The 24,877-nt window shown below is 40.1% G+C and overlaps 1 protein-coding gene across 2 annotated transcripts; it reads left to right on the top strand.

The window, feature by feature from the left end:
• Positions 1 to 793: 793 nt before the first annotated feature.
• Positions 794 to 5,395, top strand: rps27.2 (ribosomal protein S27 isoform 2). 2 transcript variants are annotated; one of them, XM_080472323.1, is made up of 4 exons: positions 794 to 848; positions 1,411 to 1,519; positions 1,859 to 1,969; positions 4,307 to 5,395. In XM_080472323.1, the coding sequence occupies exons 1-4, from the start codon at positions 843 to 845 to the stop codon at positions 4,333 to 4,335; spliced, it is 255 nt and encodes an 84-aa protein (XP_080328449.1). In that variant the 5' UTR covers positions 794 to 842; the 3' UTR covers positions 4,336 to 5,395. The 2 variants fall into 2 exon arrangements, with proteins under 2 accessions (XP_080328449.1, XP_080328448.1); XM_080472322.1 differs by having other exon boundaries at positions 839 to 1,142.
• The last annotated feature ends 19,482 nt before the right edge of the window (positions 5,396 to 24,877 follow it).

Raw genomic sequence — 24,877 nt, forward strand, 5'->3', positions numbered from 1 at the left:
AGTGATAAGAATCTTAATTTTCAGTGATTACGCCTATGAAATACATTACAACAAAGTCATTAAAAAAGGCATAAAACGAGAATAAGAATTTTATTAAGCTTGAAATCGATGGGTTAATAGAAAGCCTAAGAAAATACTTGTGTTTTGAGGCCTGATTTAAAAGAAGTGAGAGTGTCAGCAGTCCTCAGGAGTGTCATAACTAAAAGCTGCTTCACCTTGTTTGCCTCTGACTATGAGAACACCTTAGTAAACCTCTTCCTGAGGACCTCGGGGGTCAGGATGAAGTAAATCTGAGATGTATTTAGGCCCAAGGTCATTCACAAAAAGTAAGATTTTGAAGTCAATCCTTTGACACATAGACAGCCAGTGCAGGGAAAAACACCTCCTGGAGGTGACCCTAAATTGCCCCTTCGTGAGTGTAAGTGTGTGTGTTTGTCTGTCACTCTGTATTTGCCCTGTGATGGTCTGGTGACCTGCGGAGGGTGTAACCTGCCATCCTCTAGTGTTAGCTGGCTCCATAAAAACTAAATGAATCAGAATCAGACCCACTTTATTAATGCCTGGAGGAAATTCCTATAAGGAAGATAATGGACAATGTCAGATGTGTAAAGTTAAATATGAAAATACTCAAATATAATACAATATTGTATACACAAAGTAGTATAAAGACGTTATGAGACAATACGTGAACAATATAGAGTTAAATAATATATCAACAGTAACAACGGGGAAACCATGTTTTTAGGTTGAGGATGGAGGCACGTGGCTCCTCCTCTCGCTCCGCCAACAGTTTCCGGTTGAGACAAAATCTTTACTTCCTGTTCGAGACTAAACACGCAGACATGCCTGTAAGTACCAGCCCGTCTCCTCTGCTTTCTGTTTATACACTTCGATTTGAAACATGTCGCACGGTAAAAGTCGATTTTGTTGGTGTGGGACGGTAAAGGTTTGATGTTATTTTAATCTAAAATGAAAAAGAAGTGAACGGAGGCAATATGGCGAAGCACGTGTCGGAGCGCACGCGGCTCCGCGTGGTGCCCGTCTCTATATCTCCGGATATATTCTCTTGATATCTGGATTAAAGATGGATAAGATCGTTTTGTTGGCCCGCATTGACAAATATGAACATATTTTGGTTGTTGGTGGGTTTATTGTGAATTTTCCGTTTTAACATTCCAACATGTCTCCCTCAGTCTCGCCACAGTCTTTGTACTCAAATGTCCTTTGTTTCTTTTTTCAAAAGTCACTTTCTTTACATCTTGTATCTTACAACTGAAACTAACTGGACCTCTTTCGGTTATCACGTTGTAAACAGTTCTCTGTTAATGTTTGTGGTTTTATAGTTGTAATTAAATGCTCCTTTAGTGATATTTAACCTGATGGCTCATCATATTTGTTTCTTTTTTTCAGCTTGCCAAAGATCTGTTGCACCCCAGCCCCGAGGAGGAGAAGAGGAGTCACAAGAAGAAACGTCTGGTTCAGAGTCCCAACTCGTATTTTATGGACGTCAAATGTCCAGGTAGGTCTTTCCAACTTCCACATCTACCCACTTGTTCCTCCATGAGATTTGGAGTCTTGATTTTAAACAAAATGCTCAAACTACAAGTTTTGCACTCCACTTCTCATTTGCCTTTATGTGTTGCCCTCTCATTGTTCCCTTAGTGATCGGGGTGTCAAATAAGGCAAACAGCAACTGTTGTGGTTGTTTGTATGAAGAGTTTCTCATGTGGCTCTTTCACACAAACGGCTGCAACTACAGTGTAAACAAGTACTTTTGTTTGTGTGTGTGAAGGTGTTTGGCTGCTGGCAGCTCTCGTTCTGCAAAACGTTTCATGAGATGCTTGCATGCATTTTGCAGGTTGCTACAAGATCACCACAGTTTTCAGCCACGCTCAGACCGTAGTGCTGTGTGTCGGCTGTTCGACGGTCCTGTGCCAGCCGACGGGAGGGAAGGCTCGACTGACAGAAGGTACGAGAACCTGCACCGGGGTCACCTCAGGCACATCTGGTGTGAACAGGAGGCAAGAGAAAGAGCACGGTTATTTAGAACAAATCTGCAAGCATTAAGAGATTAACATCATAGACGTGTTTGCTTTTATTTCAAATGGAATTATTCCAAAAATGGTAAATGGACTTCACTTATATACTGTCTTTAGCTGCGTGAGCAGCCCCAACGCCCTTTACATTGCTCATCACATTCACATGCCAACCGGTGGCTGCAGCCATGCAAGGCGCTGTCAAGTGGAGATGGGAATCAAACCTGCAATATTCTGATTGGGAGACGACCGCTCTACCAACCGAGCCATGCCGCCACACAATACTAATCACACATTACTGATCGTGCAGCTTTAAGAGTGATTTTAAATGGGTTAAAGTTAAGTTGTTCATAGTTGATCTATATAAAGCTAATGATTATGAGATAATCCAGAAACCAACTGTTTAATTTGTGCTTAAAATTGACCATTTGCCAAATGCGAGGGGCAAATATAAAAGTTAATTCACAGTAGTTCATATTGGATTCCTTTATGACTTTCATTGGTGGGGGAATCGGGTTTGAATCGCAGCACGTGTTACCTGCAGAAATCTCTCAAGGCTAATGCAATGTATGTACTTGTTACACAAGAATGAATTATTCATCAGTGCTCTGCATATGGACACGAACAGGCACGTGTGCTTCAAACTGTAAACGTCATGAATGCAGAGTACAGACTGATGGCTTTGTGCGTGTTCATATCTTAACAGAACATAAATCAACCTCTAAGAGGCAAATAAAACAAACCCTGCCCTAAATGGTATTTGAATCTAGAACATGAGCATTCGGTATGTTTTCAACGTTGCACAGAGATTTAATTATTACACACAGATGATGAAGATGCCCTTTAAAAGTATAAACCCTCTTGGGGACTTTACGGGTGTTTATTCTTATTAAATCAAATGTTTGTAGTTAATTCCGAACTTTCTGAATTTTTATATCTGGACTTTTCACAGCTGATACTCATTCTAAAAGCCTCTGTGTTGTTTATCTTTCACAATGAATTAGTTTTGAGATATTGACGATTAAGAATCTTTATTTTTTTAAGAAAGCACAAGCTGGCAACATTTGGCATAATTTCAACTCTTTTTCTTCCAATATATTGTATGGTAGGAGATTCACTGCAAGTTTTTAACCTTTTGTTTTCACTGTTTAAATGTCTTATTATATAAAAAAAACAAAATGTCACAGTTGTACCTCAACTGATTATAGACATTTAGCATCAGGACAGACTGGATAATCTGTCCTGGCGAGCAACAAGCAGAATTAGACTGACTCCCACACCCACGCCTTTGTGTTGCCTGTTCATTGTGTCAGTCATGAACAGGGTGTCTATCGAGGCGTACAGCAACTCCTGTGGTTGTGAGAGAGATTCATCAGCACCGATCAATTTCTACACAATCCACCGCAAGCACAGTTACAACACATTTCTGTAGAATAGATCCGGTATTGGATTCAGAAAAAAGGCCAAACTGTTCCCATGTGAGAGGGCGGGGCTCTTTTTACCATTCCTCAGTGAACTGGTTGAGTTGGAGGCCAAGGTTTGTTTTTCCTGAAGCTCCTCGGCGTCCCGCCCACTCGATCTGCTGCCGTGGAAACCGAGGGCTTTTCAAGGTGCTGCGCTCTGAGTTACTATGGGTGCAGCGGCAGGTCTGGGCACTAAAACACTTGTTTGGGAAAGTGGTTCAGTCTCTGATAAGGCAGATGGCATGAATTTCAGTGTTCTTGTGTCTGTTATCAGTGAATGAGCTCTCTGCTTCACTGGCTGGAGCTCAGCTGCTAATTCGCATTGTTTTTTCTCTAGTTTTTGTAAATGTATAGGTGGTTAAAACTATGCAGCTTGCAACACACTAGAAATATTCGCTATGCAAATGATTGAAATGTGTTGTACTGAGTTAAGTTTCCAAAGCTACTTGCACTCTTGGAGACTTTATAAAGCAATCTGAATTTATTCACCATTATAGAAATGTCATATCAAAGTGGTCATAATGTGCAATGAGAAGAAACATCTTTATCCATGATATCTTTGTGTGTTCTTTCTGAAGTATCCATATTGTCATACTACTTCATTATCTTAAGATCCAACATTTCATTCTGCAAGTTCTTGTGAATCACAGCTGTGAACAAACATATTAGAATTAAGAGACACTTGCTTCATGCAGTATTCCTGCCACCTTTATTTTTTAGGAGGGCTTGAAAGTTTGACTAATGGTTCTATAAGATATGGTCTTAAATGTTCCTCAACAGAGCTGCATTTTTCTTTGTGTCTTCTAGGATGCTCCTTCAGGAGGAAACAGCACTAGTTGGTTGGACACACGAGCATGAAAGGGAGCGACTTGATGGACATGAAGTGACACTGCCACAGAGCTGAAGCAGAGGAGGGAAGATGAGGCGAACTGGAATACAAATCATGTAATATAACCAGTTGTCAATCCACTGAAATCCCTCGCCTTATTTATGCCCAGCGAGCACAACATATGTGATTCTTCTGAATAAAATTGGGGTAATTTGATTTAAAAAATAAAAATAGAAAATCACAAGTGCTTGTCATCCAGTCTCTTCATCTTGAGAAGATTCTTGGATGTCTTTTGTCTGGTAAAAGACATTTGATTGCAACATCCTTTCAGATGAATAGATACTTAAACATGGTAAATATCTGATATTCTGTGAAAAGCCTTTTCATATTTTCTGGCATTGCAATCTCCAATGAATATGCACACATTTATAAGAAGGGTCAAGATGAGGCCTGGTTGCTTAGTGGTATGGATTTATGCAAATGTTCTGTGAAAACAGTCCACTATTTCTAAAACATAAAACACTGGCTTAAGCTGGGAATTACATCTTATATTGCTCTTTTACCAAAGTGTTTTATATTGTAAAAGCTGCACTCTGCATGATTACATATTGATTATTCATGCTACAGCTACAATGATGCTTCTGAATCAGTACCATGGTGAAGTGGGCGTGGCTTCTAAAGCTGGACAATGATGTCATGATCACCTGCTGAAGCCCGCATGGTGTTGGGGTTGCAGGGTCTCAGGTTCAGTGGGGTTCAGAAGTCGTCATTGGCTTTGCTTATACAATGGACACAATGTGAACGGTGTGTTTGTTCGTTGAAACGGTTTTGGTGAATTCTGGTCAAGTCAGAATAACGGGAATCAGAATTGTGACACACCGTCGCTTGCCCCTCCTTCATTGGATCGTGGGCATATCGGCTGTTGGCACAGTGTTTCTTGCACGACTTTAGGTTTACACTGAAGAAATGTAATCAGTGAAGGGAGTGATTCAGTGAGAACACTTGTTGCCATGGTTACTTTTTTTTAATGTCTTGATTGCACACTACCAAATAAATTTGTGGCAAACAGAGAATGTGAGTGTGTGTGATTACCGAGGGCCAAGTGCTGGAGCCAATCCCAGCTGACAATGGGTCGAGGCATTGAACACAATGGGGGTGGGGGGGGGACTTGTCCATCACCGGGCAAACAAACTGCACAGTGAGAACATGGAGACTGCATACAAAGGCCCACAACGTAAACTTATTCCTCCTTATGATCAGGCTCAATTGTTGCAATATACTGCAGCTCGGTATATTTCATTTAAATCTTTACAGCACAACTGAGCACAACATTTTATGTTCTTACGTTTGCGATCAAAACTAAAATGAAATCGAATAGTGCTTCAACTTTTAATCACTGTATTGATGTCATCATTCAACGCTAGCACTACACCTTTATCTTGCACAATTTCACAGCCACTTTTTATTTTTGTCCTGCCAATTTCCTAAAGAAATAATCAGGATTTTCCATCAATGCCTTAAAGATTATGTAACTATAATAAATTCAGATTAGATTGAGTAGTGCAGCGATTTATTTAAAAAACTTTAATCTGAGTCGGTACTATAGGGGAAATCATGACTTGGTGTTGGTGTGACCCCTTTCAGAAACTAAACTAATGGATTCAGTTTGATCACAACCATTGAACCTCACGACTTTGTCATAATTAAATACACCGATGACCAACAGCGACGATCGACTGAACATGTCCAGGTAAAGTCAACATGAGTTAACATGATCTAAAAAAAAAACCCCAAAGAGCCTCACTGTTATAATGAGCTCTTTGCTCATGTCGCTGTATAAGCAGTGGGCCTGTAGCTGCCAGGAGGTCGCTGACTTTTGACGTGTGGTTGTAGTTCCATTGATGGAGCTGACAAGGTCGTGGCGCTGCACATGGAGGTGGTTGATAGAACCATTGAACGGCCCGTCTCAGTTTCTGGGGCAGCGGAGTAAATGAAGCTGAAGGAAAATAAGGCCGTGTCGCTGCATGGTGGAGTCCAAACATAAAGCTCAAACAGTCTGAACTCTCATGGACAAGAAGTCTGTGCACTGTCTGGACTAAACACTTGTTTACATTTCCCACAAAAGAACAAAATATCTGTTCTGCAAAACGTCTTTCTTGACAATACATCTCAGGGTTGCAGTGTGGCTGAAACGTATGCACAGGTTGAGAGAACGTGCAAGCTCCACACAGGAAGATCAACAACTGGACTCTAATCCAGAATATTCTCAGAGTGAGGCAAGAGTGTAAACCACTACACCACCATGTAGAAAAGAATACATTTATTGTCTGTAAATTGAAGAACAAAAGGTTTGAATATTAATTCAAACTGTGGACGTACCCATGAGCAAATTGTATACTGTGAATATGGTGTGTTAATCATAATACATAGATATAAGTAATTGTATTTCTTACACCCCCCACCTGATTGTCTCTATATGTTCCGTCAACTGCACAATAAAAACATAAATGCCAAATTATTGATTCAACAACAGGACGTGAAGTATCATTACAGGACAAACTATGAACACAAATAAAACTATGATACACATATCTTTGTCTCAGTTAGACATGTGTCATGTCAATCTCGTAGATTCACGTTTAATATGAGGTCAATTGACCTTTTTAGACCTCAAATCTTTTTTATTCACTCATATGACTCATTATTGTTATAAATATATTTTGTGTGTGGCTGGTTGACGCTCCTGTGGGCATGAGATTACCTGTGGTAGTAAACGGAGCGCGATGCCGGCAGCCTGTTCGACTCGCTGTGAGCTGACATGGAGCCGCGAAAGAGCAGCAGGCAGGGCCGGACCTCTGTGACACCTGACAGCCGCCGTGACGGAGAGGGGCCTGACCCCGCAAAGGCCCTCGTGCAACGAACGACTGAGAGCAGCTGGTGAGAGGCCTCTCCTGAGAACAGACAGGCACTCAACATCTGTGCACACCTGCCAGAGGGGTGAAAAACAGAGGTGAGAAGAGGCTCAGTGGCTGCAGATCAGGCCAAAGATTGGAGACTTGAAAAGGTGGTGACATTTTCAACAGTGCACTGTAGAATTGTTAGTTGTAGACAGGGGGCGCCACAGTGCAACTGCAGGTTGGATTTCCTTGGAAGAAGATCGTTGGAGTCCCCACTTAGAGATGAGATGGTATTTCTACCCGTGTGTGAGTCAAACACTTTGCTGCAAGTTGATAAAATAATACTTGAGTGCATTTTTTTCTCAAAACTTGCAACTTAAAAAAAAAAAATTGTCACTTAGAAAAGTAATTAGTGTGCACATAGTTGCATTGCTGGAATAGAATAGTTTCATTAAGTTCACCTGTTGTTTTTAACTGAACGCACTCCTTCAAAGAGAATTTTCAGCAGTTTTCAGCATCAACAAATAAATAATAACGAGACATCTTGCAGACAGCAGCAGACCAGTCATCTATGTAAGATAAAGCATTAAAGGGGAATACAACTCCAGCATTGTGGACGCATGTCAACAAACTCTGAAACGGTTGTCAAGAACAACGAAAGTGACATACTCAAAAAAGTCAACAATTGGCACTGCGTTAATAAAATTATGATCAGTTACTGTAAAAGTACTGGTGGTAAAATGCATACGCTACTTTACAGTTTGTATTGCACATGTGAGCTTACGCTCTCTTGTAATGAGATCATGTTTTCACAGACGATTTACAGGGACTGGATCCTGTCAGGGACATTTTGTACAGTGGATAAGATACAGAACTGAATATTGTAGCACAGTGAGCCTAAGCAACAAACTATATGCACTCGTTTTTGAGATCACACCATTAAATCTGCCCTGACTTTGGCAGGCCTTCAGTATCCCAGTATGCATTACATGTACTCTGAATCACCGGTTTGAGTACTCGTCCTGTCTGACTAATATTGTGAACTGCTCTAGTGTCACCCGTTTAAGTGGTTTTTCAGAATATTGCATTTTACTGTGAAAAGAGACCTGCAGAAAGAGATCAGGGACACATTTGAAGGGTGGAGCCCAGAAAGGAGGTGTTAGTGGGTGTTATTGCCCCTCCACCCTAACCCCACTTAAAAACCATCGTTCTGGAAACCAACGCTGGATAACAACACTGACTGTCAAAATCTGAAGCCATCCGAGCCAGGTCAGATCTGAGTGGGAGTCAGAGGGAGGAAAAGGGGGGCAGGATCGATAGCAGAGGGCAAAAAAAAAAAAAATCTTTCAGAGACGAGGCAGATGAGTTTTTACAGTATTGATCTGAGCAGTTTGAATTCTCTTCTCAGCATCAAATCTGGCAAAATGAGAGCGATGATATGAAAAGGCAGCATAAAAGAGAATTGCCAAGAAAAACAAAGAGAGAAAAACACCAAGAAATTACAGGAATCTGCAAAAAAAAAAATAAAAGGGGGGAGTGAGGGTGTGAATGTGTCTCAGTATAGAAGAAGGTCATCACATAATGGCGCCCAGCTGAGCCCTCCCACACTGTATAGGGATCAAATTATAGAGGCAGAGACACCGGGGAGCGCTGCAGTCAATTTGTACACAATTTTTGTTTGAGTTTCTTTCTTTGCCAAGGACGAAGCCATTATACATCATTAGCGTCCAGCCAACTGACCTGAACGCTGACGAGCAGGGTCTGGGCGACCTGGCATCTCCATGGCAACGACCTCCAGCAGAGCGAAGCCAATGTCTGGGCCACTTGTCGGCACCCGCTGGGAGTCCGCAGTGACAAGCCGTGTACTGTCACACACTGACATGGAGCAGAGTGCACGGGGCAGATGGCATCGCTGGTACACAAGACAACAACACACGACGATTGTGTCAAACAGGCCAGGCTTCTGGGAATTTCTTCTTTTTTGAGGGGCGGGGGGGGGGGGGGGGGGAGCAAAACTGTTTTTGATCAGTTTATATCCCATCACAGCTGCAACCAGGGTGACTTCAGCAGGTACATGATGATATATGACCATAGTATAGTGGATACTGTTATAGATAATTGAATAAGTTTCTTTCTTCTGTGCACTGTAGAACAGGAGTATGAAGCATATGGCTCCTGGACCAAAAACTTACTGCCCGAGGCTCTATTCTGAGCTGCATGAACGTTAAAAGTGTAAAAATAAAAAATAAAAATTGTACAAACGGTTTCAAATTTATGAAAACTAACCACCCGTACCTCATCCATCACGAAAAAGGCATCAGCATCAAAACTGTACAGGGAAAGTGAATTTCTGAAAACATCAGCCTGCAGAGAAACTGTATCAGACAAGAATTCAGATGTTTGAGCAGATTTGTTTAAGGAGAAATAGAAGCCAAAATTTGTGGTCTTAGACTTGGAAATTTTATGGTACAGTGCACAAAACATGACAAAATATTGAAGTTGCAATTATTTTTTTTAATCCCAAAATTAATCTTGTTCAGATTTTGTTGAAATATATCAAATATTAAATGTAAACTTTTACAACTTTTATTTTGAGTTGTTCTTATTTAAAGGGTAGATATACTATCATTGAGGTACTATGTTTCTGGTTTTCAAGAAAATGTCCCAAACAATGTGAAAGTTTAACTGTTTAAAATGTGGGAAAAGTTAATTCTCCAATATGTATTCTATTCTAATTACTTGGGATGAATTTGTACACATGGAAAATGTATAAAATAATTATTGTCTGTAAAAAGAACAAACGCCAAGAATGAATTGGTTGTTGCTTTAATGGCTGGATTATTTGCACCATAACTTCTGGTATTCATTAATTTAATCTTCTCAAATGACAAAACCCTTTCCAAAGTTTTAAGCAAACACATTCATGCATTACCAAACATAGGACCGAAAGAGACTGAAATAAGAGAAAACAAACCCCAACAACTCTGAAGTTCTTCCAGTGCAAATATGTCTTACAACACGGCAACTTGCTATGTTGTGTATACATTATGACATAGTAAGGAAATATAGATTTTTGTCCTTGGTAGCATTAGTTATTCCTTGGGGAACCAACGAGAAAGGTCAGGTAATTTTCATTATCTACATGTCTGTTCCACTCAATCATTCTATAGTGTCAATCCTGTATGATAATACCCTTTTTACTGCAGAGAACAGGAGACATTCTATTGCAATGACACATTGCATGAACGACACTCACACGGGAGTGACACAACGACAGACAGACAGTGAAATAAAGACGTTTTATAGTTGGACCGATTCTACATTGTTCGTGTCAAGGTGAAGACGAGATAAACATGACGAAATGTGCGCGCAAGTGTGTGTCCCTTATGGGTTGCATCAGGGAAATTGCAGAGGTCTGCCGGTCCACTCCTCTGCAGCATTTCATTCACCACCATACAGAGTTGTTCCCACTGAGCCTCCCAGTCACTAAGCACATCCATTCTCAACATAAGCTTAATGAAACACACACACACACACACACACACACACACACACACACACACACACACACACACACACACACACACACACACACACACACACACACACACACACACACACACACACACACACACACACACACACACACACACACACACACACACACACACACACACACGCTGCAGGAGTCCGGGTCACTATGATGGATTCTAAGCCTGGATAGCCGTGAGCATTCAAAGCGCCTGGTGACCTGGTAAAAGCAATCAGTCATGTCAGTTTGTCAGAGCTCGAAATTAATCATTCCTGTGACGCTGATCATTTCCTGTATTAATTATTCCGGCCATGTAGCTTAAATAGTCTGCGCAGTGTTAACGTCTCCACCCGCACCATGTTTGAAAGCCCTTTTGGGAAGTTTGAGGAGTCACTGAGATTGAACTGTATCCTCCCCTGGTCTCACCTGCTTCACTCTCGTACTTGGAGGAAGAAAATGATGAGAGCAATGTGCTATAGGGCAACCAACACAGCCTCTTTTCTGTGATAAATAAATATATACATATTCTAATAGCACAGTAATATTTCCTCAGATGACTTATCGACAGTGAGGGTGAGAGAAATGGGTTGGAGAAAGGAAATGAGGCTGCCAGAGAAAAGATGTAAATACAGGCTGTTCTCGTCACACAGAGTGTTTGAGCACGCAGCTTTGTGTTGGCTAATTGCAGGCGAGCTCCTAATGGAGGAGACAGATAATGTATTAGGACTGTTGTCAATAGTTAACAAGGGGAGGAGGCTCAGAAATGTAAACATATCATCTCCGGCCAGATGGTACTCAGTTGTGTTTGGAAGCCAAGTTGATGAATTTACACAAAGACGTCTGATGGAAGATATTCTAAGAAAAGAAAATTATTTACTGAGCTTTTGTGCATATTTCAATGGGTGTTTGTTATAAAAAAACAAAAACATGTTACCGAATTCGCAACAACTGATGCAAAGGGGAAAAATTGTGAATACAAACGGCACACCAGTAGGTTATAAAAGAGTAATACAAAGCTCAATATAGCACCATCCATCAACAATTCTTCCATTGTTTGTCGATGCATTCCTGCTGAGGGTCACAGAGAACTTGTGACTATATCAGCAGGCCCATGATGGAAAGCAGTGAACACACAATTACTCCGACAATACAAACTTCACCGTCTCGCCTCCATCTGACCTACATTCCTGGAGAAAGAGCGTGACACCCTCACTGCAGCTCAGACACAAACAAAATCAGCATCTGTCACAAAACACTGTTCATGTTCTCCACTGTCCTGCCAAATGATAAAATAAATGCATGTGCAACATGTGCACCACCCAAATGCCTGAAACCCAGAAAAACAACTCAGACCAGTCATTGCGCCAGCTAACAAGACTCTGAGTGCTCCAGGCATTGACGATCTATCATTCATAGTACATAGTACAACAACTATTTGACTTGAATTTGGATTGAATTTGTAGCACACCTATTCCTGTTGGAATCACCCAATCGACAGTTTATTCAGGGCTAATTAAAAACACACACTCGGCGTGATAGCTAATCAACAGTTTCACAAGTGCATGCATGAAATGCTGTGTGTCTGTGACTCCCCATGCTCGGCATCCTTTCCTGTCCATGTGAGGAAACTCCCCTCTAATACAGACACAGACGGTTGCCATGGAAACCGGCATCACTTTTCATGCAAGTCGCTGGAGAGGGTTTTTGGAGGAGGCAGAGCGATTGGAAGGGGGGCGTTGAATGCAGAGAGTTGAAATAAATATAAAATTCTCATGTAACCCTATCAGTGCATGTGCACCTGTGCATGTGCTCACGCACGTGCATGACCGTCCGTCCTCGAGTGTGCTAAGTGTGATAAGCAGAAGCAGGTAGAGCACTCGCAGCATGGGTGGCACGATAGCAAAGAGCTGAGGAAATTAAACTGAGTGAAGAAACCTGGTTTGGGGTTGCTGGGGCTGATGAGAAGGTTTAAGGCGGAAAACAGGTAGAAAAGTAGGAGAAGAAGGCGAGAAGCATCAGGACAGAGACGAGAGAAGCTGCTGTATATACACTGCCAGCCTCTTCTCATTCTAATACCAACTGATTAGGTGAAAAAAGTTTTACTCACAACTGATATTTGTGATATCTCATTAAAACCCGAGGCAACACTTTAGAAATATCTTTTACAGCTTCTGCTAATTCAGTAATTTTACCTTGAATTCAGTGCAATTCTGCACATTCCATTGCAGTTTGCTGAGCAAATGCCATTAAAGAGATATTCAAGTCATGTCAAGCTCTACCAGGAGAATTGTAAGCCTGCAGTTCCAGGTCGTAATTGGTTAATTTATATAAATAAACCCTGAGTGCTGATGTCAGGAGACAACTGCTGAGCATGACTACGGTCTAAAAATGTCTCATTTGAATTGAACTACATACCAGAGTCCCACCTGGATGCTGAGAGTAGCGCTCCTGCTACACGTCTGACCGTTCCTATCTTTAGTTGGTAGATTGTACCTTGAGGTAGTCCACATACCAAAACTGTACTCTGCTCTCCAGCAGGATGTTTGCCACAAAGGTAATGAGGTGTGACACTTAGAAACCTTGAAGGAGGGAAGAAAGAGACACAGAGACAAAGTGAGCTAGAAATTAAACGGATGAGTGGCGCTTGGTCCTGGCTGTGAGTGTAACATGCAGAGGAGTTACAGGTAGCCCAGTTATGTCAGTTATGTCAGTGGAAGTCCTATCAGGGGAGGAAGAGAAGCACAAGTCCCCCGTGGCATCATTAAAAACCCCATCGTCTCTGCCTTCATCCCAATTCAAATGAACCGGCTGAAAAATAGGTCAATCAACAACCTCTGCTCTCTCATACCCTTTCTCCGTCTTTCTCCACACACACACACACACACACACACACACACACACACACACACACACACACACACACACACACACACACACACACACACACACACACACACACACACACACACACACACACACACACGTACGTCCCCTGTACACAGCCTGAGGGGAGCGTGGGCGGCCGGCGTTGCCATGGAGCCAATACTGTACCGGTCCGCTTCTGTGGTGACAAAAGGGTTGACCTGCTCCACTGATTCTACCTGTGCAGGGACCTGATCCACTATTAGCAAGGTTTACAAAAACCCACATGTACCTGGTTATTTTTACACATGGAATGTACGTTTTCTTTACGCATCAAAAAGAAAGAAAAATGACGATGATGATGAACTCGTGTATAGCTGCCACCTCCCTGGGGATAACATGAGTAGCATGTCAACTACGTTGGCTCTTTGAAGAAACGACTACACAATTTTCTGGTTGGAAATATATGCAGAGTCCACATTACTGCACCAGTTTCTGCCCTGTGCATTCCAACCTTTCTAGGTTTTATCTGTAAAACTAAAAAAAACATAAAATAATATGTTTGAATTTCAAAGAACATATTGCTTCAGTACAATCAAGCTTATATTTCATTGTCCAAGAATGTGACTGCAGTCTACAGCTTAAATTGATCAGGTAAACATTTAAGTGCCTGTGACTTGTCCTGTTATGTTACCAAACACGTTCATTAACAATTGAGAAACATTATTTCCAATATGTGCTTTGTGTGACTGAAACCACTGATCCAGTTATACTATTAATGGACTTAACATGATAAAAGTTAATTGAGCGTAAAAGGCTGAAAGTTTATTGCAGTAAACCCCTTAGTCATTTATTCCGTGTATTCGAGACTAAGAGTGTATATTAAATCAAACTGTCTCAGAAGGCGTCTCTGAAAAGAGGGAATGGCTGTAAGTATGTGAGTGACGACGACCTGCTTTCTGAAAATGCTTAGAAATGTTATTGCATGTGTCTCACATGATAACAGGTGTGTGCGCTGGACTGTATTTGTGTACTCCCGAAGAAAGAAACAGGAACAGATGTGTCGGGAGGAGCAGGATCAGGTGACTTATAAGGAGCTCGCAACATCAGAAGGATATAGTGGGAGGAAGGGCACTGAAAACAACATCATGAACCTGGAGGAGGAGGAGGAGAGGTACATAAGACAGGTGTCACCATGTGTTGCATGATCAGTGTACATATATCTACTTCCCTGCACTAGTGTTTTGATTGCTACAATCCCTGTATTTTTTTCATGACAAGCTACTTTTCTTGCTACAATTTCTATTTTTACCGTCACTACATCACCCAGCAGCTTCCCTCTACTTGTCAACTCACTTAGGCAAGCACAGGTTCGTACACACTCCCAAGCACACTGTCGTTGTTGATTCGATACTGCTCTCTCAGAAACATGCAGACCTGTATGTGCTCTAACACCACACACTTCTGATCTGGCTTGAATTGTATCTTAAAGACGAGGATTTCTGAGTGTCATTACAAGTCTCAGCTAAATAAAATTACATGTGGAGCTCCTCAAGGCTCCGCTCTCGGACTGCTACTGTTTAACAATTATATGCTCAGACTGGGATGCAGATGACGCATTAATTACATCTCTCTTTTTCCAGGAGAGATCATACTGAGTGGACGTACTGTAAAGGTCAGCCTTTGGATATGCCACGATTTTCTCCAGTTTAACAAAGATGAAACTGAAGTAGTAGTTATTGGAGCAAAAGAGAGGAAATAGTGCTGACATTCAGTATTTCAGGTTTAAAATCAGCTCGGTACTGAAAACTGACCAGCCATATTAATACAGTTAAAGAGGCGCTTTGTACTCAGCAAGAATTAAAGTGTGATAACTCTGCAGGATGTAGAGAGACTAATTCATGCGATTCTCTTCAGCTGACTAAATTACTGTGAGGTCATCCTCACAGGTCATCCTAAAGAATCCCCCAGACTGCTCCATTCAGACGGCTGCTGCTCGAGTTCTCACAAAGACTAAGTATCGACCACATCTGTCCATTTTTCAGGTCACTGCACTCCAAAGTTCAGTACAGTGAAGCCTTGAGAAAAGAAATAAGTACCCACGACTAATACACAAAACCACTGTCAGGCATGCAAATCATGTTACTCGGAAAACGCACAGACTGGCCATGCAGGATCTTTTCTTTTGAGTTTACAAACAGGCAACACAGATGTTTATTTCACACTGTGGGTTACAGTAGTAACTGGAAATTGTATAATAAACACATGACTCAGAAATATTTACATTTTAAAACAAGAACAAAGATCAAAATGAGAAAATTATGAACGTTTTTGGAGTTTTCTTAAAAAATTGTAATTATTCAATTTGTAACACATTCAGATTTACTGGCATTAAGGGGTCCTCATTAATCAAAAACCTGGAGCCGTAAACTGGTATTCAAATACCAAGGGACTTCATTAGACCAAACGCTCTGGAGAGCAGGTAAGCGGCTCCACCACGAATAGAGTAGAGCACTAGTCATCACAAACGTTGCACAGATCAGAAACTCTTATACCAATCAACCAGCCCTCTCTTTGCCACAGTTTGAGCTACAGATGCTTTTCTGTTGGATTCAGTCCACTGATGGCTCTGTCTCCAGTTTTTCCTTCCTCGGACCAGTCTTGATTTTACAGTGGGATTAAATCCTCACAAGAGTTGCAGTTTACACCTGCTGTGGTATTTCTTTTGTGCTTCTGACACATCAACTCAAAGGAAAAATACTTAATATCCCACCCAATCAGTGTTATTCACCTCATCTGTTGGTGGCACTATTGATACAGGTGGATATGTGTGTAATCTTTCGCTGTAATTGATTCAGTTTTTTAGTTTGGATTCATCTTGGTTTTGTATTTTCTGCATGTTCCTGCCCACAAACACAGCACAGCATTTGTACAGAGACCGATTCAGTTCCAATCTAAGGAATATATCAGCTAAATTTAAAAGTAAAGGTGAGGGTTCTCACCTAATAGCTCATCAAGAATACATGTCTTTCAAAGCACAATATAGTAGCCTGGAATTACTTCGTTTTCATTTCAGACTCTGAGCACAATAAAATTGGGATACTGGTTTATTAAACTTTCACGATAGCTGTATTTTCTCATCAACATTATCATAGTCCATGGATGTTCATCTACAAAGTGATTTATGTACTATTAAACGAGTTGCATTCATTTTTATAACGCTATTATCTAAAGTGCTCCACAAGTTGCCGCTCTTTCGCTGATTGGCCTCCACTACACTCTTCATGGCTCAAACGGAGCATTTGAGGTTCACAGTTTTACTCAACTTGTGAACACGAGACGGTGATTAAGCTGATTTATTTATTATTGTGCAAAACTGACTCATTGCTCACATATAATTTACAATAGATGATGGTTTATTTTGGCCATTGAGCAGCAGTAAGTTTAATGATGAAGGCCTTTTGGTCAGGTTCTTTGTCAAAATCTTGACAATTTCTGTCTCTTGCGTTCACATTCTGTGTTATTAAATCATCTTGGATGCTATTTTTTATCTTTATTGTGCCCCACCCCTCCCCCTGCACCCCCCCCCCCCCCCCCAAAAAAAAACCCAAAACAAAACATATCCCTATTGTCTTTTTCACTGTATCCTTACATACCCTTGGCTGAGACAGCAATTTCATAAGTGTAATGAGTTTCCTGAAAAATGGAGAGTGTCTGAGACACCAGTAGAGAGAGAGACGGAAACTCAACTACGGAGATTACCTTGGCCTTAAAATTATAGACCACAATCTTGAAAATTCACAAAGCCTGGGAGAGATGATGAAAGCCCCGGGGCCAGTAGAGCCTGTCAGTAAATAACACAGATAACAAGCTCATCACATCTGGGTATGTGCTGTGCCCCGGGCCAAGCGCCGCCTCAGGCTGCCCAGCTTTCACACCTCTACTTTTCTCTTTATTCTCACTCCGGGCTAAACATCCAACAGGCTGACTTTAAATAAAACCAGTCATATGAAGACGATAACTATCAATTTCCTTCGCTGTAATGCAGAGATAATTTAAATGTCATGAACGTGTCTTCCTCCTCAAGCGAACACTTGATGGGAACATGATGTGCCACGTGATTTACATGTAGTGACCTCCGAGACAAGCGCTGGCAGGAACTAATTGGAGGGTGTTTCATTTAAATAGCGCTGATTGTCATTAACAGCCATTATAAATCATTAGGAAGACCTACGCAGAGTTAGATGTCTGGTGGTGGAGTGGCGAGCACGGTCACCTCGTAACATGAACCCTCCTGGCTTGAGCTCATTGGATGATGGGCTGTTTTGTTTTGTTGGAGCACTCTGTTTTCTTCTTACACTCCGTTGACCTGCTCATTTCTTAACTTTTGGCTTTGGAATTTTGTGCAATGGGGCCTGGGATTTTACCTTGATGTTACCTGAGATAAGATCCAACCCTGAAACGGATTATTTCAATATGAAATATAGATGAACATTAAGTTTAGTGGGTTTGCACTCTCACTTCACAGCGAAAGCATCCTTGGTTCAATTCGGGGGGGTTTCTGTGTGGAGCATCTTCTCTGGGTTCCTGCCACAATCCAAATGTGTTTTAGCTGAACTAGTGTGTCGAAATTGATTGTGTGTGTCCTTGATTGTCTGTCCTTCTCTTTGCACCCTGTGATGGACGAGCAACCTGTCCAGGATATATTGTCTTTTACTAATGTCAACTAAACCAAGCAACCCCGTGTTTGATGAAGCAGTATAGAATGTTAGGGTCTCAGTAATTTAAACTTATGTAAATAATAAGGCAGCATCCATCCATCCATTTTCTCCCGTTTATCCATTTCCGGGTCGCGGGGGTGGCAATCTGAGCACTGTCACCCAGATCACATTGCATCGATTAAGAACCTTTCCTGCAGGTGGTGAGCCTACGGGAAATAAGGATAACTTTTTTCTAGATTAATGTAAAATACACTGATGGACGGTGATCATTTTGCAACTTGATAAATTAATATTAACCCCTGGTAATCACGTTTTTAACAATAACAATGTGAGACATCACATTGTCTTTTTACTTGATATCATAAGGAATGATTTAAACTAAACAAATAACTGAAAACCAAGAGAACAAAGTTAAAAGAAGAACCACAATCCCTTGTTTCTATGGTTTTCTGTTATGTTATGTTCTTTGTAAAAACTTTGCTTTGATCCCAGACTTCGTAGGCCTGGTATGCTGAGATTATAAACTCAACAAAGGATTCCAACCAATTGGAAAGGAGACATCTGACAAATTATATGCTAATCCTTTGGTAAATAAACATATTTTGTAACAAGCTTCCTTCACTGCCAATAATGACTTCTGACCACAAGTTGCATGCATTACAGAATAAGGGAAACACATTTTCATCTAGATTTTCAACTTCAATGTATTTTGTTTTTACTAATGTTTGAAATAAAAATAAATGAATAAATGAATGAATGAAATGAGGCAGCCAGCTTTGGAATAAGACTGACTGAGTGACTGCTGGTACAAAAACAACTCTGGGAAACTTAATGTACATGAGTAATTGTTGAAAATGTAAGAAAAACTTGTGTTTGTGCATTTTTTGATCATATTGTGTGTGTGTTATAGAGTCTAAAACAAGTAATTGCAAATATTCTATTCTATTCTATTCTATTCTATTCTATTCTATTCTATTCTATTCTATTCTATTCTATTCTATTCTATTCTATTCATGTTTGGTTCGAGGCTTCATTCTGGGTGTCATCGGTCTATCACTGTGTTTAATATGCACTGTTGTTATGGCACTGACTCATTTTATCAAATGCAGTGCAGCTGCCCCAAATGTATTACCTAATAAATACATATTTTTTCTTACACTTAACCACCATTTAATTTGAGGTGTTTTTTGGTGACCCTGTGTTTCACTCGGGGGATCGAGTCTGCAAATTTCCAATCAGACCTTTGTGACCTGTAGGTCCCCACGGCCCAAATTATAAAATTGGTCCCACAGTTTGACAATGCAGAGAAGGTTAGACTGTCCATCCACAGGTCCATACTTCCATCCCCCAGAGTCAGATGCTCATTTGATGTTGCTGATACCGGTATTGAGGACAATTACAGAGCAGAAACATGGAGCTGCTTCCTCCAGGTAGGAAAATAATGAATAGAGGAAAGCTTAGCTGCGAAGTGAGAGCCGATACTGTCTCCAGTCTGGATCGTTTCCTTGACTTACACAGATTAACACAAGCACAGATACACAACCAGCCACACAAACCAGCAAATACTTAATCCTTTTTAAACTCCTTTTGAGTGTCCTCCAAGCTGAAGTTCAAACACATCCAGTCATTAATCTCAGCTTCCATTACCATTAATGAAAAGCAGTGAAAGACTTGGCTGTCCTCCACAGAACACAAGTGCAGTTCACAGTTCACAGCGTGCACAAACGTGACTTTTTGTGTTAACAATTTCATCATCTTATTCAGAAAAGGTTCTTGTGTTTGGTACTTGCATTCTCCTCAGCAGCAGTGTCTGGGGAATTCATTTTGAGTATTGGAATCACTGAAGAACGCATCAAAGTAAAAATAAAGTTTATAAAAGTTCATTTTCATGATGTGTTTCATAGTATCTCAAGTGTGCAAATGATCTGACTCACTATTTACAGACTTCCAACCTCAGCAAGCTAATCAAACAAGGTAATGTATTTACTGTATAACACAGAAGATTAAAAAATAAATAAAAATCCCCAACAAGACTTGGCTTTGATTTGAAAACTCCAGACGTTATGGCAGAAGTAATATTATAAGCTAAGATAAGATAATATTATTAATGGGTGTTGGGATCCACAAGAAAAAAAAGCACCTTCTTCTTGGATCAGTTGCAGGTTTTTATTCCCAAAACATGTGCTTGTGTTCATATCTCGTCCACCGTTTTACATAGTTTAGCTTTTTCAATAATCCGAACTCATCTCTATTGTATTTTCAATCAATTCACTAATAAAAACGTTTAACTAAACAATTTGAAATATTTCCTTTTAATGTGACTCTTCCGTCAAAGTTGAAGGTAATAAATCATTCATGGAAACAGCATCCCACGACCCTCCGACCTCTCCTGGAGCTGTGGATTCTCCTGCCCCCAGGGCAAGAAGCTCCGGGGCAGAAGGTCTGATCTCCAGCGTTACGTGAATCACATTGACTTTGATGAACTGCAACAACAATGGCATTAATAAATGAGTACGTGTGTGTGTGTGTGTGTGTGTGTGTGTGTGTGTGTGTGTGTGTGTGTGTGTGTGTGTGTGTGTGTGTGTGTGTGTGTGTGTGTGTGTGTGTGTGTGTGTGTGTGATAATTTGATTCTCAAGTGTCTGTAGCTCCATTAAATTGAGGTGCACTTGTTGGCAGGTGCGTGAATTACATAAAGGTGCAAATCTTGCCAACTCCAATCACCTGCTGAAAATGTGTCCAATCATTTAATGGAACTTAACAGGTTCATATTATATTACACATACTTTACTGGAGCCTCTTGAAATTCTTCATTGTCAAATTTCTATGTAGTATTTAAGTGAATATGTTTGGTGAGTGTGATGTAATTTTGTTTCGGAGGCAAGCAGAGCCAAGCAACCAGAAATGAGCTTGCCACAGGTACAGGGTCAATATGAGATCTGTCAATAAGTATATGTATAATTGAGGAAGTTATTAAAGTAAAAGAAATACCAACGTTTGATACATCATCATGTGTCAAGTTATTCAGTGTGGAGATACAAAATCTACTGATACTGAATGGCGAATGAAATACAGACTTTGTTAAATAGTCAAGGCTTTATTATTTTTCTCTCCAAACAACAAAAATAATGAAGAAAGGAAGCATTAATGTAATTATAGATATATACTTTATTAATTCTCTCTGATAAAATAAAATTACAAAATAATTTCAACCCTTAAACGGCACTTTCCTTGTTAATAATTATTTAACGTATTGATAATACATATATCATAATTGTCATGACGAATGAGAAGAATACTATAGTTTAATAATGTAAGATATCAGCTATAACTGCGTTTAATCATAATGGTAGAAAAGACTAAGCAATACAAAGCTAGATTTCGTTAACAGCATAATGTACAATATCCCAAGCGTATGTAATTCAGTATTTCGGCCACAGCGTGTCGCAATTAGATAGTTTTGGATATTGTCTCCAATGCAAGGGTAGGCTTGTGTTTTTCCCATCACACCATCACAATCCCTCTCATGTGTATCTTCACTGTGTTTTATTTATTTATTTATTTATTCATTTATTTCATGAACAGCTGTTCCTTCATGGCCATGTCTCCTTTTTAAGGTTAATATGTGTTCCCTTGTGTTCATCCGTAGTCCACTGGTATAGAGCCGTTGATGTACAGCACTGTAACAAGTCCATGCCCAGATTTTCACAGTTATTCCCTCAGAAATATTGTCAAAATATCTGCAACGCCTCCTGCTATCTTTTGTCCCCAGTGACAGCAGCGTTCCCTGCCTCTTATTGAAGTCCATTTAAAGAGAGAGCACTTTGGTTGTTGAGGTGTGTGTGTGTGTGTGTGTGTGTGTGTGTGTGTGTGTGTGTGTGTGTGTGTGTGTGTGTGTGTGTGTGTGTGTGTGTGTGTGTGTGTGTGTGTGTGTGTGTGTGTGTGTGTGTGTGTGTGTGTGTGTGTGTTTGCGTGGCAGTTTAAGTGATTGAGCAAGCGAGAGTGTTTGGAGTGTGTTTCTTTACACAGAATACATTCATGGTAAGAGTGAGCTGTTTCGGGACTGCAAGCTTGACAAAGAATGGCAGAAAAGAAAGGACTTTCCCTTTAGTTTGGGGTCATAAAAGAAACAATGCACTGGAAAAAAAAAAAGCAGAAATGATACAAATAAATACACAAATAATTTTTTAAAAAGAAAAACCCCCCACAATATTCCAGTTGTAAGGACTGTATACCCTTTTTTCTCCAACAAAATGAAAACAAAATAATATCTCCTGTATCCCGGTGTTCAGGGATCTGCAACTTGTTTGATGAAAGTCCTGTTTTCAACAACTTCCACCAATTCAAATCTGTCTGGAGCTGCAAAACACATTCAAACTCCAGAATAAACACGGCTTATAAACTCTGCTGGTGTGTCTATAAAACAAAGTGGCATAAATGCAGCATGAACAATGACTGATAACATTTTGAATTTAGTACCACATATATTTTACCACTGCTTTTTGAGATGTTTCACTGGGCTGTGTGACTTGTTTACTCTTTTTTTTGTGGAATCAGTGACTTCTTTTCAGCTGTTTTCATGAGTATGATTATTAAGCAGTTTATATCATTTGAGTTGTGAAAGCTGCTTTAGATGTTAAGTAACTCTTCCCAATTTGATCAACTTTTATCTGTTGTAGTCATTCTGCAGTTACACTGCAAATTATTTGCTACTTGCCAAGATTTAAAATTAAATTTTTTGACATGAGAGAGGATTTGGCTTATTTAAGAAGTAATTTACTTATTTTTAGTCCTGGATTTTACAGCGTAATCTTAAATTGAGATATAAAAATCTTATTTCAAGATTTGTACAAGTAAAATTTATTTTCTGCATTACTTTTCTTCTAAAATGTAGTATTTATAGCTTATCTTTGGGGCCACATATTTTTGCAGTGTATTTCTTGCTTTAGTTGTTTTAATGGTTTTTATCTTTTGGACATTTTAGAATTTTTACCTATTTTACTTAGCTGTTTTAGCAAATTCAACAGGCTTTTTGTTTTTTATTTAATCGGTGTAGCCTTCTCTTTTTTCTAGTTAAAAACTATTTTAGCAGCTTTATGAGTTGATCCGTTTGAGTCTTTTTAGCTATTGTTATCGGTTTTAATCATTCAACTGTTTTTTGGACGTTTTAAACTATTTCCAGACGTTTCACTCATTAGAGGCCTTTTTAGCCAGTTGAGAACTTTTTGTTGTTTTAGTAACATGATCTCTTTTTCCTGTTTTAACACCATAAAGTTGTTTGCCAAGTTGCCACCAAATATCAAACATACAGGAAAACAAGCGTCATGGGAAGTAAAATATCTGAATGAACCACTTTCTAAGTGAAACTGATCAATAAGTGTGTCTGGGGATTCAACATTCATCACCTGCAGTGCAGAGCAGATGACATTTCAGGATGTTGATGTGTATCTCTGATAAAAGAGCTTTCTTTTATTCAAGAGTCTCAGAAAGATTGTCTCCTGGGAAACAAAGTTGCGACGAGCTAAAAATGTTCATATATATACTGAATTTTGTGAAACTGGTGGTAGAAAAGCACCGGTGCCTGGAGGTTGCAGACCCCTGTCCCGGTGGAAGAGATTCCACTTGGTACAGTCAACTGAGAGAACAAACATAGAATCTCTTTTGGTGTTTTGATTGTTATCTTAACCGTCACTGTGTAGACAGACTCAAGTCATTTATAACATGAAGACTTGACTCGTTCCATCAAACTTTTTTTTTTAAATCGTGTTTTAAAATCAACCATCAAGTTCAAATGATACGTTTCGGTATTATGACCCTTTTTCTTGTCCTCAAACGACGATCCAAACTAAAATGCACTTAATATGAATGTCAAATGTTATTTTTCTGGCTGAAGTAACATGACATGTTGGTGGAAAGTGAACAAAAGTTAAGTGGCAATAAGTCCCTTAAACACCATTTCTTTTCCAGATACAGTAAATGCAGTAATAAAGTCCCGTTGTAGTTGTGTTAGGTTATGTTACCATCTGCCACTGTCTTCCCTATTACAAATAGACCTTGTGATGAGTCACGTCCCTCAGTATCATATCGTCTTAATTCAGCCTGATCTGTAATTTGTGCAGTTCACTGAGCGATTAAGATTCTCCCAACCGAGTCGCTAAAATGTCACAACTACACACCGTAAGTCTAAACTACTGCATTAGCTCACACCCATAAAAGATAAGTGGTAAAGATGAACATTTGTTGTTGTTTTTTTTTTACAGTGTGTCTACATTGCTTGGCAGTGCTCTACAGAGATTGACAGTGCATCAAGTGTTTGGCAGTATAGGCTTTAGTATTATCTTGTGGGCTAGTGCATTACTTTGATTGTGTGAGTGTTAATAGGGCCTGCGTTGTGGGAGGTGTGTGTGTGTTCATGTGTGTGCCGTGTTAAACTGTATTGCATGGATGACGTGTTGGTGTGATCTGTGTATGTGTGCGTATGTGTGTGTGTGTGCGCGGTGCATGCCACTAGTTGTTTTTTTTTGTTTTTTTTAATTATT

The sequence above is a fragment of the Lipophrys pholis genome, assembly GCF_963383615.2.
Source record: "Lipophrys pholis genome assembly, chromosome: 9".
Lineage (NCBI taxonomy): Eukaryota > Metazoa > Chordata > Actinopteri > Blenniiformes > Blenniidae > Lipophrys > Lipophrys pholis.

Excerpts from the sequence above, each read along its gene's own strand:
- rps27.2 (XM_080472322.1), top strand. The coding sequence starts at position 1,122 with ATGAACATATTTTGGTTGTTG. Across the intron at positions 1,143-1,410 it reads TGAACATATTTTGGTTGTTG|CTTGCCAAAGATCTGTTGCA; the intron begins GTGGGTTTATTG and ends TCTTTTTTTCAG. Across the intron at positions 1,520-1,858 it reads TATGGACGTCAAATGTCCAG|GTTGCTACAAGATCACCACA; the intron begins GTAGGTCTTTCC and ends TGCATTTTGCAG.